This window comes from Delphinus delphis, chromosome 10 (genome assembly GCF_949987515.2).
Source record: "Delphinus delphis chromosome 10, mDelDel1.2, whole genome shotgun sequence".
NCBI classification, from domain to species: Eukaryota; Metazoa; Chordata; class Mammalia; order Artiodactyla; family Delphinidae; genus Delphinus; species Delphinus delphis.
Window position 1 is genome coordinate 72,350,771 of NC_082692.2, and position 15,778 is coordinate 72,366,548.

The 15,778-nt window shown below is 37.3% G+C and overlaps 1 protein-coding gene across 1 annotated transcript in view; it reads right to left on the reverse strand.

Annotated features, from left to right (window-relative positions):
* DNAH12 (dynein axonemal heavy chain 12) overlaps positions 1-15,778 on the reverse strand; it is a 229,191-nt gene that overhangs the window by 56,257 nt on the left and 157,156 nt on the right. The window contains exons 44-50 of the mRNA XM_060021479.1: positions 13,497-13,689; positions 11,997-12,158; positions 8,377-8,571; positions 3,765-3,898; positions 2,348-2,510; positions 1,556-1,636; positions 1,043-1,219 (exon numbers count right to left, since the gene is read on the reverse strand). Coding sequence (XP_059877462.1) covers positions 1,043-1,219; positions 1,556-1,636; positions 2,348-2,510; positions 3,765-3,898; positions 8,377-8,571; positions 11,997-12,158; positions 13,497-13,689 — 1,105 coding nt within the window. The remainder of the gene's footprint in view (positions 1-1,042; positions 1,220-1,555; positions 1,637-2,347; positions 2,511-3,764; positions 3,899-8,376; positions 8,572-11,996; positions 12,159-13,496; positions 13,690-15,778) is intronic.

Sequence of the window (15,778 nt, forward strand, 5' to 3'; positions counted from 1 at the left end):
AATGTGACAGAGAGCAGACATGAAGAAAATAATAAGCTCAGAATTTTAATATTAAAATTCTGGTTAAATTCCTGGTTCACAGCACAGTGACAGTTTCTAAATATAAATGACCTAACACAATCTTAAGTCTTACAACTACAAGTCTGATATAACTGAAAATCAGATATAGAGTTTGATCCTGAAGATGCTGAATTACTGATAGGTTGAGCTCACCATCTTGTCAGGTATCTTATGTGAAAGTTGTAGCGGTCCCTAAACTTTCTGGCACCGGAGACCGGTTTCATGGAAGACTATTTTTCCACAGATGGGGGGTGGAGGGTGGCCGGGGGATGGTTCAGTTGATACTGCAAGCCATGGTTCAGGCGGTAATGCGACCGACGCAGATCGGCAGATGAAGCTTCGCCTGCCCGCCGCTCACCTTCTGCTGTGCGGCCACATTCCTAACAGGCTGCGGACCAGTAGCGGTCTACGGCCTGGGGGCTGGGGACCCCTGAGTTAGGGCATTGATTAGGAAAAAAGGCAAAGAATGGGGTCTGAATATCCTGAACTTCCATACTACACTGGGCCTCCCTAGTCAACAGAAGCTGGTCTCTCTGCTCTGTTTGGTGAGGTTATTCTGGTTTTGCCTAAAGACCCTGTAGAGTCATACACAACATAGTGTAATGCAGACAGGTGTGACCCACAACTATATTGGAAATGATCTTTAGGTTTTGCTGTACATGCATGTCCAGAAGGCTGCAGAAAGGTAGCTCAACATTCTATTTAACATATGCCTCCTGGTCCATGTACAGAACCACTATGGCCTCTTGGAGATTATTCCATTCCCACTGGAATATCCTGAATGAAAATTATAAATAATATATGAAAAGCAAAAAATATAAGATAACAGTATAGCAAAAAGGAATTGTTAAGAGTCAAGTTTCATTTGACTGGACAAAAAAAATATAATACCACCCACTGAAAGTGAACTACACCGAATTAACCAAGTGTCTCTACGCAGTTTTACTTTGTTGATGAAACACAAGCTAATTCAAACACTCGCCTTTAGTGTATCCAGTGCAGACAGAGCTGCTTCCAAAGCTGGAATCGCCTCAGCTAGATCACTTTCACACTCATTTTTCAGAGCTTGGGCTTCTTCAGCCTTTCCGCTGGCTATCTCTTCATCAAATTTCACAAACTCTCTTTTTGCTTCCACTTGTGCAGATTCTTTCTCAATAATCTAAAGAAAAGAAAGAAAGAAATAAAGACATTTCCTTAAACATCCTAATGCTTTCTCTATCCTAGAGACAAAAGAACATTTGAAGATTAGGGAATCCGACATATCATTTTGAAGGATAAAATGAGGAGAAATGTAAATACACGTGACCTAATTTGGTAATGGGCTCCCCATCTCTCTTCAAAAACAACAGAAACCACACGGAACCCAATGAGTCAACTGAAAAGGGTAACATCCCTAAGATCTAGTGGCAAAAAAACTAAGGCTTATTTTCAAGGCTGATTTTACATATTTCAATTGTCCTCTGACATCAGTTTTTAAAAATTCAGGATACTTTACCTGCATCATATGTGCGTTTTCAATTTTAGCTTCCTCCAATTTGGGCTGTAACTGAACAAGCTCTATTTTCATTTCACCAACCTAAGTAAACAATTTGTCATTAGTTTTCATAACTACAATAGCTATGGAAGCCAAACAGAGAAAATTGAAACTTAAATGTATCATAAGGTACTGGGGACAGTAAACCTTAACTCTTTTTTTCCAGTTCTTTACATGATAAACAAAACCATGAGAGTGTGGCCAGTTTTCTTCACAAAAGACTTTATCTTCCTTGAGTATGACAGGACAGTGGAAGAATGCAGTTGTTGAGGAAGAAAATCAGGTAGAAAAAAGGTGGCAGCTCGGGCTATCCCTATTATACTATGTGCCTGGTATACAGTGCGTCCAGACCACCCCAACACTCTGTTGCCTATGTTGAAATAATACTAATAAGTATTACTAGCACTTGACTCATTTAAAAAAAAACCCAATCTTATATTTAACCAGCTATTACAATAAAAAGTCAACCCTGACATTATATTCTCTCCAAATGCCAAAAAATTAAGAATAAAACTGGGTGTATTTGAGTCTGTGTGGTCTGGGAAACTCAGTGAACTTCTGTAAAATTCACTTTACTCATCTGTAAAATAAGGATCATAAAAGTGTCTACCTCATGGAGTTGTTATGAGGAATAATTGAAGGGATGCACATGAAGCACATAACACAGTACCTGGCACATAATATATTCTCAATAAATTATAGCTCTTCTATTTCCCATTATGTATTACCATTTGAGCAGCTCCTCAAATTTACCTGAGACTCAGCAAAAGCTAATTTGTCAAGTCCATTCACATATCGCTGTTTTGCTTCCATTACAGCTTGTTGCCTCTTAGTCAAAAGCTGTCGAAATGAGGCAATAAGTTCAAGGTAAGAAGTAGCAGTAACATAGTTATGTCGTCCTAATGTGTGCAAGAACCTAAAAGAGAGGCAGATAGCATATCTTACTATAAGTAATGGGTTTTACAGAGTAAGAAGTAAATTCGACATAGCATTAACAACAAACATTTAAGAATAAAGGTTAATTTTATTCAGAGGCTGCTGAATACTTGAAGTTTACAAAATCCTAGAATTTTACACAGAACCATTTCCTAATTTCTTGTCTACAAAATATCAATGGTGTAGTTAAAAAGCACAAATCAACAAAGATATGTCTCAAAAGAGAACTATAGCAAGAAAGATATAGGTAGGTCTTTTTACATGTTTCATATGCCAGGAGGATCTAAGAGACCCAAGATACTGTACAAAAGTATAGTAGGAAAGGGGACTGCAGATAGCATAGCAAGAATGAGTTATCATTCCTTACACACGTGTCACATGTTGGTTGAACAGGGTTTGGCCAGAAATATGAGACTACTACCCATACACATAAAAACAATGGATGCAATGATGTTTCACAGCAAGTATGTAGACTAGAGCCCACTGATTGGTGTTAACTGTCCAAGCCAAACATGCTAGCTGGCTGTAAAACTCTGGCAATATACTATGAGCATCTTTGAAATGAGGATCTCAGAGATGAACAGAGGTAAAACTTATACTTTTAAGGCATCCACAGCCCACCAACCATCTCCCTCCTTGTCTGAGAACTTCCAACCAGTGCCCCAAGAGCAATGTTTGTTCTGTGAAACCTGCCACCATAACCACAGCAGATCAGAGCAGGATTGGGCACTGGACACAAACAAGGCTAATCATATTTTGGAATAAATTGGGAATAGAGAGCTGGAAACAGCCAATCAATCTCTGCTACAGCTGGAATTGCAAGAAGTAAAATTGAGAATCGAGAGGCACACAGTTTCCTCCATATATACTGGGAAGTAAAAAGTTCAGTCTGTAAAGAGAAAGAAGAAAGCAGATGCCCCAAGAGAAACAGGGATGAGAAACAGAGAAAAAGCATTTCTGGGTTTGTGGTGGCTTTTTAACTCCTGCTTCCAGTCACTTCTAAGATACAGCTGTATTCTTTCCCTTAAACTTTGTAAGGTATCCCTGTATCTTTGTAATAAATTCCTCTCTTTGTGAAACCTAGATCAAGTAGCTTTCTATTACTTACAAGTCTTAACTAATTAAATGATTGGAGAGACTTAGAAGCCATAGAAATCTTATTAAAATTTTGGGCTTTCACAAAAAAAGATGCTTTAAAATACAAGGCATTATTGTAAAATTTATTAATATTAACCTTTCTGAAAGATGCATAATGGAAGTGTGAAAGTGTTTGCAGATTGGAACTATCTCTCGTCGTTCAACTTCAGTAAGCTCCAGTGTTTCTAAGAATTTCACAGCTACAAGTTCAAGAGCGTCTTCGGGCCATGGCTAAAAATAAGAAAACGAAAAGCAAATAAAAGTTAAGACGATTAGTCACACTTCAGTTATATAAATTGTCTTCCTGTGTGAGAAGAATTTGGGGTTGAGAAAATTAAAACCTTAATAGGGAAAATAGAATTAGGGGGACTAAGGGCACAATGAAAGATCTAATAAATATTTTATACAGTAAAATTAAAGATAACGCAATATAAAGGAAAGGTAGATAATAATTTACATATCAAAGATATACTACACTGCTTCCCTAACTCTTCCACTTGGACATCTAGTAGGCACCCCAAATTTAGTAGGACAACGGCACAGGCTGCTTAGTTGCTCTCCTAATACCTATCAGCCCCCTTTCCTTAGGACTCCAATTTTATTCTAGATAGCAATATGCCCAGTTATAATACCACATTTCCTAGACTCCTTTGCAATTCAGAGTAAATAATGACATATAAGCAAGCTCTCTAGAGAATGACATAGAGCTGGCATGGGTCCTTTTTGCCCTACTTTCCATTATTCTACTTCGTTTCCGTAGCACAGATGTGAAAGCTGGAGATGTAGCAGCCACATTAGACCATATGATGACTCTGAAGATGGAAACCACATGCTAAGGATAGTAAAGAATAACATGGGGGGCTTCCCTGGTGGCGCAGTGGTTGAGAGTCCGCCTGCCAATGCAGGGGACGCGGGTTCGTGTCCGGTCCGGGAGGATCCCGCGTGCCGCGGAGCGGCTGGGCCCGTGGGCCGTGGCCGCTGGGCCTGTGCGTCCGGAGCCTGTGCTCCGGAGAGGCCTGCGTACAGCAAAAAAAAAAAAAAAAAAAAAAAAAAAAAAGAAGAACATGGGATTCTGATGACTTTGTTAAGTCACAAACGTCCCAGTCTGCTTACCTTCAATTTTTTTTCTATATGAGAGAGGAAAAGAAAAAAAAGCCTATGTGTTTAGTTTGGGTTTCTGTTACTAGCAGCCCATTATAATTCCTACCTGTTATAACATCCAAAGTTGAACATTTGATTTTCTTCCTCACAAATTCACTTTTCTTCCAGTATTCCCCATCTCAGTGAAATGGTTCCTTTGCTTTTCCTAGAATATACCAAGTGTGCTTCTGCCTCTGGGCCATTGGATTTGCTGTCCCTCTGACTAGAACCCTCCCCACCTAGACCTCCATGTGGTTCACGCTTTCACATCTCTGTGCAAATGCCAATTTACCAGGAAGGTCTTCCCAATGCACTCTTTCTAAAACAGCATTCCTTCCCTCATTACTCTTTCCATTATCCTGAATTTTTTCTTAGCACTTACCAATATCTGACATATATATTTATTTGTTTTTGTCTGTCTCCCTGACTCACCACTAAAATGTAAAGTCCACAAAAGCAAGGACTTCTTCCTCACTGCTGGTATCTTCAGTGCCTAAAAGAGTTCTTGTCAAATAAATACTTGAAATATTTATTCAATGAAATAATTTATGTTAAATGAGTAATTAATCTCCATTTTCTCATTAGAGTATTTTCCAAACTTCATTTCATTTAGATTCAACAAGATGCTTGTAATTTTTTTCTTTATAGTAGACCATATGCATTTTAAGATCAATTTTTTCAGTGTCTGGCCCTCTATCCTGGTAAAAGTCAAACTTTTTTGATCAAGCACCCTATTAGTAAAAAAAAGTTTTAAGCACATACTACCAGTGTGCACATACTTATTAACAGATTATATGCATATGGTATTACTGTACTAATATATATTTTTTAAACCTCAAAAGAGGTATCTAAAGATTATTAAGATAAATGAATTTTTGTAAAATGCCAAAATAAGTGTCATATGACTTTTCCGATCATGTAACTCTTTTTATACTGAGAAAGCTTCTCCCAAAAGCTCCCTGGTAGACTTTAAATCCAGATCCATTGGCAAGCAATGGGTCATGAACAGGCTCATGTGTAAAATGGTCAACAGTAAGAGGAGTGAGAGCACCAATGCTGACTTAGACCGACCAGGAATGAATCCCTATTATACATGGCTATATGGATAGTGATTTCCCAAACAAAATCAGAATTCTGTCAGCAAAGATGGAGTCGGTAGAAAATGGCTGTTGATAGGTAACCACGCTATCATAAGCTAATACTGCAAGTCACGACACACCCTGGGGATAACCTTTATTATTTAAACAGTTGATATAAATCCATATTCCAAATAGCCTGCTTAAATTTGTTTTTACCAATGTCTTACCAGATCTTGTTAAGTAGTCATTGTTTTTGCCTTATAATGTAGCTGACACAGAGCTTGAGCTAGCTGCTACTGGTTTATGACATTCTCTTACTATCCACATACAACTGCATTATGTATCTTCAATTTTTAGTTCATTGCAGGAATCCCTCAGGGTACCTTGCATACCATCTGTGACACATGGCCACTTGACGTACAAACTGAGCAAGGGTGTCAATGTTAATCCATGTGAAATATTTCATACAAAAGCGAATATTCCAGTAAATCCTTCCGTTATCCTCTGAGCTGTTTTGGCACCTCTGGTGAGAGTACACCCTACTTGGGAGAACAGAGATCTATCCAAAAAGTCAATGACTTCCTGACTATGTGACACAGTGGTTTACACTCACTTCCTGAGTTTAAAAGAGCCAGGCCCCAAACAATGCCATCAGCGCCCCTGACACAGGTTCTATAACCCCAATGTTCCACTATAAAATCTCTGTTCCTCTCTGTTATCCACTTAATCTCCCTTATCTATTTGCAACTCCTAGTTCCACCTTTTAAAAAATTTCCCCCAACAAGTATGAATCACATATAACAGAACAGAAAGCCTCGTGGTTATAAAAAAAAAATGCAGAAGTCGTAGAATTGTATTTATAAGATTTCACAAAAGAAAAACTTATGGTTGGACAGGCTTTGTTCATTTGTTTGTTTGGTTCTGGTTTGGGGCTACTTAATGGAAGCAATATTAAGATATAGTTTGCATAAAGCAAAACTGTTTCACACAGCTTTTATTGTTGTATAAACACTAAAACATCCACTAGCTGAAACATATTGCAATCCTCAAAAGGGTAGAATTAGTTTTTCAAACATGCAATTGATAAATAGGCAAGAGAGAATAAAACAAATTAGTATCAGAAATTTATCTTTAAAAGAAATTATCCAGGGTCAATCTATAGTCCACATTCTATTAGGCATAAAACAAACAAATAGAAGGCACCAGGAGCTACCCTTCTCAAGAGCATAAATACTTAACGGTTTTACACAGGCAGTGATGATTTGCCTTGTTTAAATGAGGTGGTGGCCTGCATCATTTGCTGCTGGCATGACTGAAATTGCCACCAAGTTGGTCTTCCTGTTTCTTGTTTTGCCCCACTCCAAATCATCCACCATATAGCCTCCAAGTGTTTTGGGTTATTCCTAAAATATTGATTAGCTAAACATATGTTAATGCCTCCACAATGTCTTTGGGATAAAACCAAATTCCTAGGCACATTTACAAATTCCTTTATAGCCTGGCACCCACTTAAAGCTCCAACTTAACTTCTGCTGCCCTCATTGCCAGTCAGCCATACCAAACTATTTGCCCAAATGAGCCATGCTCTCCCCACTGTTCCACCTTTGCACGTACTAACATCTTGTGATAGTTAATTTTATGTGTCAACTTGCTATGGGCCAAAGGGTGCCCATATATTTGGTCAAACATTATTCTGGGTGTTTCTGTGAGGTGCATTTTTGGATGGGTTCAATATTTAAATGAACAGACTGAGTAAAGCAGGCTACTCTCCCTAATGTGAGTGAGCCTCATCCAATCAGTTGAAGGCCTGAATAGAACAAAAAGGCTGACGCTCCCTCAGGTAAGGGGGACTTCCTCCTGCCTGATGGCCTTCAAGCGGGAACACCAGTTTTTTCCTGCCTTTGGACTCAGATGGAAATATCATTTCTTCCTAGGTCTCAAGCTTGCTGGCCTTCACACTGGAACTACATACCGTCAGCTCTTGTGGGTCTCCAGCTTGCCAGCTGCAAATCTTGGAACATGTCAGCCTCCATAATCATGTGAGCCAATTCCTTATAGTAAATATATGTACAGATAGATAAATATATCTCTCTCTATATATATATCTTTACACATATACGTGTGTGTGTATATATATATATATATGTATATATAAAATACATTCTGCTGGTTCCTTATACACCCCCTCCTCTATGTAACGAATTCATTTTCCTATTTCAGAGAGTCACTGCCTTAATAAGTACACATTTCCCACACCAAGACTATGGCTCTTTTATATAATTGTTGACTGCTCATTTGCTGACTGCCTTTTTTGTCTTCCAGTCTAGAGTGTGAGCTCCTTTTGGGGATCATGTAGTCTTACCAGTCCCTGGTGCTGCCATTAGAGTAAGTGATCAAGAAACACTTGATGAATGGAAATTAATAGAGGTTGAGTAAGATTTCAGCAAAATTCCAAAAGATTTAGTTGTCCTTCCCCCCCAAATTACAAACCTGAAACCAGTCAATGGTACAGCAATTGATGAGGGATGGGAACTGCCTCAAGTAATTTCGAAAGGCATCTCCAATGGGACTAAAGGCCACTACAACATGAAGATTATCCTTGCAGCGATTCACAAAGAAAGCAAACAGCGCTAAGGGACTGAATTCATCGTGTTTATTGCCAGCCTGAGCCACAGGATGAACACCCTAGGGAATACCAGAAAAAACCTCATAAATAAAAACAGGTATGCTGATAAGATTACTAGATATTGGAATATTAAGAATTTTTATTACTCCCCTTATAAATATCTTTAAATTTTTGCTTTTGTATCAAAATAATGGTTTTGTCATAGCTTGCACTTAGAAGACTACTTTCAATTCCGTAATTCTATAATTTAAAAACAAATATCTGACAAAAATTTAACTTATAAAAATACAAAAGTTCACCAAGATATATGTGTGGGACTATAATTCAACATTGTTTTTAGGAGGAAAAAATATAAACAACTAAAGTGTCCAGTTAAAAACATTATAGGGACTTCCCTGGTGGTCCACTGGTTAAGACTCCACGCTCCCAACTCAGAGGGCCTGGGTTTGATCCCTGGTCAGGGAACTAGAGCCTGATGCCACAACTGAGATCCTGTGTGCCGCAACTAAGACCCGGTACAGCCAAATAAATAAATAAATATTTTAAAAATAATAAAAAATAAAAACATTATTAAACATCCATATATTGTAATTTTATACAACTGTTAAAAATAATGAGATGCATCAACATGTGCTATGGCAAGATCAGCAAGATAAAATAAATGCAAGAACAAACTGTGCAACAGTATGTATAATATGATCCTTTTTGTTAAATTAAAAAATATATAGGTGCATATGTGTGAGCACATACACACTTTTTTATGGAAGCAATCACAAAGAACTATTAATAGTGGTTACTTTGGGTGAGATGGACTTAAGGGAGAGTGAGAGAGAGGCCTTTATATTTTATCTTGGACATTCTTCTTGGTTTATATCATTTTTTTTTCCATTTTGGACGTTCTTATGCTGTTTGAATTATCTAATTTTATTCTTATAATATTTGTATTTTTTGAAATGTTAATAGAGTTGTTTGGTAATGAGATTATAGGTCACTTTTAATTTTCTTCCCTTGTATATCTCTATATGAGAAAGGCATCTTACATGTGGTTAGGAATAATGGCTCTAGAACCAGACTTCTTGAATTCAAATCCCCGCTTGCAGCTGATTACCTATGTGACCTGAAGGCAAGTTACTTAACCTCTCTGTACCTTAGTTTCCTCATCTGTAAAATGGGGAAAAGAGTACCTATATCAAAGGATTGTTGAGGAATCAAAAAGCCATTACATGTGAATACTTAAAATAGTTCTTTCCACACAGGTAAGTACCTTTCAGCTTTTTATATCCTACCTTTCTCCTTGTTCAAATCAGAAAAGGTTTCATAGTCAATAAATTATCTTATAAATAGATTTAAAATTTTTTCAATAGCAAATTTAGGGAGTGGTCACAATGATCATACAATTTCCAATGTTATAACAATGAATTTATTTCTAAAAGAATTCTCTACTATAGATATATGATAGCTATATCTATGGGAAACGGTAAGTCAACTCTGTATATTCATTCTGACAGTAATTCTCAAATTATGACTATTATGATCAGTGTCAATCTATGAAATTATGTTCAGGTGGTCTACCTGCATTAACTCTGAGTTAACAGGGGGACATTCAGAGAGAGAAAGGTAATACATGGTTGTAACTGTAGAACAAGAGTTCATGAAAGGGCCAGGATGGTGATATAAATATAGGGGCTATTTACACAGAAATATTGGTTAATGCTTCTAGAGTAGAAGTAGGGAGTAATATCCACACGCACACGCACCCACACACACACACACACACACACACACTTTGGGAGCACAACTGATTCTGGGGAGCAAGAAAAAGACTAGTTACTGAAGGAATAATTAGGGAGATAGGAAACAAACTGAATGAAATTTCATAGCAGTCCAGAGAAAGCAGAGTTTAAAAGAAGGAATGATGAATTATTTCAAAGATGAATCACAATTTTAAAAGGGAACTGAGAAAATATCACTAAATGTGGTAAATAAGTCACTGCTATACTGAGAAAAATACTGCAATAATTTAATTCTGCAAGGAGTGCAAATGGAACACTGGAAAAGGTAGTCAGGAAACAGAGGTTTCTAGAACTCAGAGGTTCTGAGTCTAGAACGCTGATGTTGACGTCAGAGAGATGTGCTGAGTCTATAAGAGGTGCCCTCTAGGCAGTACCAGGGCCAAGCTACACAGGTCAGTTATAGGAAGTGAGGTTTACAGTAAAATGTTTGCCAGATGGATGAAATAAGCAAAGTGGTCTTCAAAGTGGGATGCAGGGTATGTAAAGAAATTAATATAACTTCTTTTAATTACCTTTTATATTTTTAAAAATTAGTATAAAGCAAGCAAAAACAGGAATGCATTTTGGTACCCCTGAGTTCTGACCATGACTATTTCCTTGTGGAAAAACTGATACGGTGTTCCTAGGGTGGAATATGAAGGAAAGAAGTTCTTAAGGCTACTGTTGGGTCATACCATAAAAGAGTGAAGCAATGGAAAAGTTTTGTAGCAAAGTGATGAGAAGAAAAGGTAAACAATAGCTACAGTGAGCAGAAAAGCCTTGCAAAGCTTAGAAAATCCCACTCCCCAAGGTGTCCTATTCCTTGGGTAGGAGTGTGGGGGATGAATTTATCCTATAAATTAGGAGAATTACGATTCTTTAGCAGCCTTAGCCACGCCAGGCCATGAACTGGTAATGTATCAGATTTACTGAGGGCTTTCTAAGCGCCTGACATTCCATAAGTGCCTTACATTCCATAAGTGCCTTATTTCACTTGATCCTCAGAACTCACAACAACGCTGTGTAGGAGGAACTGTTTTGTGTATATAACAGTTTCATTCCATAGACAAACAAAGCAGGGTGCTTGAACAACCAGGGTGAAACCATTTTACTCCACATGCTATCACTAGAGGCTGGAATGAAGCATCCTGGTGTGAGTGATAAAATCTGTGGGTAAAAGTAGTTACGGTACATGAAAGGGGAAATTACTAGCTGAACTCTTCTATGGGAAGATCTTAGAAATGGGGGTCAAAGGTCAGGACATCTGAAGTAGTGGGTGCTTCAAAAATGTATTTTTTTGTCAATTAAATCACAAAGCATGACTCTCAGATACATCAGAATTAATACAAGTAGTTTTGTTAAAATTTGAAAATTTTACTAACCAGTGGTAAACCATAAAAGCTAATCAAGTAGTGTTTTAAAGCTATATTTTCTCATATCACTGTAACCCTAAGATATGATTTTAAATCTCTAATCACTCAGAAAACATGCTAAATAAGATCAAATGGATGAAACACACTGTCATCATTATGGAAAAAATGAATTAAAACTCTGTCTAACTATCGAAGCTGTTTAAAATTCACCAAAAAAGTATTAAAATAATATACATTAATTTTTCAATCACCAAAATCCTCTGCACAAGATATATTTATCCTGAAGAGCAGAAAAGCTTCAAGACATGTTAGGAGCAGCACTCCCTAAAAAGCACTTACCTCCATCACTTCTTGTTTTTCATCTGCTGCAAAAATATTAGGTACTTCTCCAGTATTGAGCACACTGTCGATATCCTCTAGAAAAGCTTCCTCTTTAATCTGAGTGTCCGTGATTAGAAAGACTGTCTTCTGGCCCCTCATGCCCACATTCCTTAATAGAACCTTAAAATAAAAATGTACTTATAACCAGAATCTGGTGGAAATCTGTTGGTTTTGCTTTCCTTTCTTTTGATAACATCTCAAATTTAGAGTAGTACCTCTTCCATTTTGGTGGGGCTCTCAATCTGGGCCTCCATTTCTCCCACCCTTTTGGTGGGAGACTCCAACTGGCCAGTTTGCCCACCCCTTAGACATACTCATTGATTCAGAGTCTTACTTCAGGGACTGAGTTGGATTTGAAAACAGAAAGAATCTCTGTCCATCTAAGATCGAAGATATAAAGACCAGTTCTCTACACTAACTTTTCGGATGTAGAATTTTAGTATGTCAGGGTCAGAGAAAGTTTAAAAAGTCCAGTAATGTCTCTCTTATTTTTTTCCACTTTAGGTCATCTCTCTTCTGGGGCCTGCAGAGCCCTAGGCACATGAGGATGAAGCCCCAAGTATGCACTCCACTATTCTATTTGTTACTGGAACAGCAACACAGCTCCAAAGAAACTATTAAGATTTGACAACATTAATGACATCATCATCCTCATTGAGGTTCATATTTAAGTCTACTGGAAAACATACATTTACCTGAAATAAGGCCTCTCTGAACTAGAATAAAGGTAAAATCAGCAGCAGCCATGGTAACAGCAGTGGATAAGACTTAAGTCATAAATCCTGCTCTGCTGTGCATACCTTCTCTCAACTTCAGTTTCCTCATCAGTAAAACACAGAGACAACCATACCTGCTGCATTGAACTGTCATACCTATAGAGTGACAGCATGTATATAAAGAACTTAAAACAGTGCTCAGCACACACAGTAACTGCTCTAGGGATAATATTATTATCATCATCACCAGTGTATTTAGCACACAGCTATACAGGTTGGCTCTCTCTTTACAGATAAAATAATGCATTGTAACACATATATGTAGAATCTAAAAAAAAAAATGGTTCTGAAGAACCTAGGGGCAGGACAGGAATAAAGACGCAGACGTAGAGAATGGACTTGAGGACACAGGGTGGGGGAAGGGTAAGCTGGGACGAAGTGAGAGAGTGGCATGGACATATATACACTACCAAATGTAAAATAGACAGCTAGTGGGAAGCAGCCACATAGCACAGGGAGATCAGCTCAGTGTTTTGCGATGACCTAGAGGGGTGGGATAAGGAGGGTGGAAGGGAGATGCAAGAAGGAGGGGATATGGGGATATATGTATATGTATAGCTGATTCACTTTGTTATACAGCAGAAACTAACACACCACTGTAAAGCAATTATACTCCAATAAAGATGTTAAAAAAATAATGCACTGATATTATTTTAGACACTAGATTTGCTCACAATTTTACCTTCAGGTCCTCTCTCCATTCATTCATACCATAGCTCTTAGAAATTTCTGGTTGGAAAATTTGCATTTTTGCCATGGATGTAGCCAGACGAGTTAAAGATTGACGACCACTTCCTCCAAGTCCAACAAGCAAAGCATTTCCACCAGACTGCTTTAGAATTCGACATATTCGTGATAAATGTTCCAATACATACCTATGAAATATTGATATTATTATACTTGAAAATATGAATATAAATGTATATTTACACATAAGTATCATTTTGCTTTCCTAGAAAAATGGACCTTGCTGCCCCATATATTACTATCCCAATTTTAAAGAGGTAATCATCAAAAAGCATGATTTTTCAAAGGCAGTTGCAATTGGATCATTTGATGTAAAGGAAAACTATTTGAGGTACAAATTCAGGAAAGGTACTATACAAATTATAAAAATAAAATGTAATGGTAATCATTTACACTGGGAGTATATTATTGCTTTTATTAAAAACATTTCTTTGGGAATTCCCTGGTGGTCCAGCGTTTAGGACTCTGGGCTTTCACAAGGGCCCAGGTTCAATCCCTGGTTGGGGAACTAAGATCCCACAAGCCACACAGTTTGGCTAATAACAAAACAAAACAAAAAACCCCCAAAATTTATTCAATCTTTTAATACTGGGATTTCTATGTGAGAAATAGAAAATCAGTTATATACAAAATAGTAAATTCAGGAAACGTAGCCTCACTAGTAATTAGGGGAATTAAAACTAAAGTCACAAAGTAGGCATAGAGGGAACTTACCTCAACATAATAAAGGCCATATATGACAAACCCACAGCCAACATCGTTCTCAATGATGAAAAACTGAAACCATTTCCACTAAGATCAGGAACAAGACAAGGTTGCCCACTCTCACCACTATTACTCAACATAGTTTTGGAAGTTTTAGCCACAGCAATCGGAGAAAAAGAGAAATAAAAGGAATCCAAATTGGAAAAGAAGAAGTAAAGCTGTCACTATTTGCAGATGACATGATACTATACATAGAGAATCCAAAAGATGCTACCAGAAAACTACTAGAGCTAATCAATGTATTTGGTAAAGTAGCAGGATACAAAATTAATGCACAGAAATCTCTTGCATTCCTATACACTAATGATGAAAAATCTGAAAGTGAAATCAAGAAAACACTCCCATTTACCATTGCAACAAAAAGAATAAAATATCTAGGAATAAACCTACATAAGGAGACAAAAGACCTGTATGCAGAAAATTATAAGACACTGATGAAAGAAATTAAAGATGATACAAATAGATGGAGAGATATACCATGTTCTTGGATTGGAAGAATTAACATTGTGAAAATGACTATACTACCCAAAGCAATCTACAGATTCCATGCAATCCCTATCAAACTACCACTGACATTTTTCACAGAACTAGAACAAAAAATTTCACAATTTGCATGGAAACACAAAAGATCTGGAATAGCCAAAGCAATCTTGAGACAGAAAAATGGAGCTGGAGGAAACAGGCTCCTGGACTTCAGACTATACTACAAAGCTACAGTAATCAAGACAGTATGGTACTGGCACAAAAACAGAAATATAGATCAATGGAACAGGATAGAAAGCCCAGAGATAAATCCATGCATGTATGGTCACCTTATCTTTGATAAAGGAGGCAAAAATATACAGTGGAGAAAAGACAGTCTCTTCAATAAATGGTGCTGGGAAAACTGGACAGCTACATGTAAAAGAATGAGATTAGATCACTCCCTAACACCATACACAAAAATAAGCTCAAAATGGATTAAAGACCTAAATGTAAGGCCAGAAACTATCAAACTCTTAGAGGAAAACATAGGCAGAACACTCTATGACATAAATCACAGCAAGATTATTTTTGACCCACCTCCTAGAGAAATGGAAATAAAAACAAAAATAAAAAAATGGGACCTAATGAAACTTCAAAGCTTTTGCACAGCAAAGGAAAACATGAACAAGACGAACCCTCAGAATGGGAGAAAATATTTGCAAATGAAGCAACTGACAAAGGATTAATCTCCAAAATTTACAAGCAGCACATGCAGCTTAATATCAAAAAAACAAACAACCCAATCCAAAAATGGGCAGAAGACCTAAATAGACATTTCTCCAAAGAAGATATACAGATTGCCAACAAACACATGAAAGAATGCTCAACATCATTAATCATTAGAGAAATGCAAATCAAAACTGCAAGGAGATATCATCTCACACTGGTCAGAATGGTCATCATCAAAAAATCTACAAACAGGGCTTC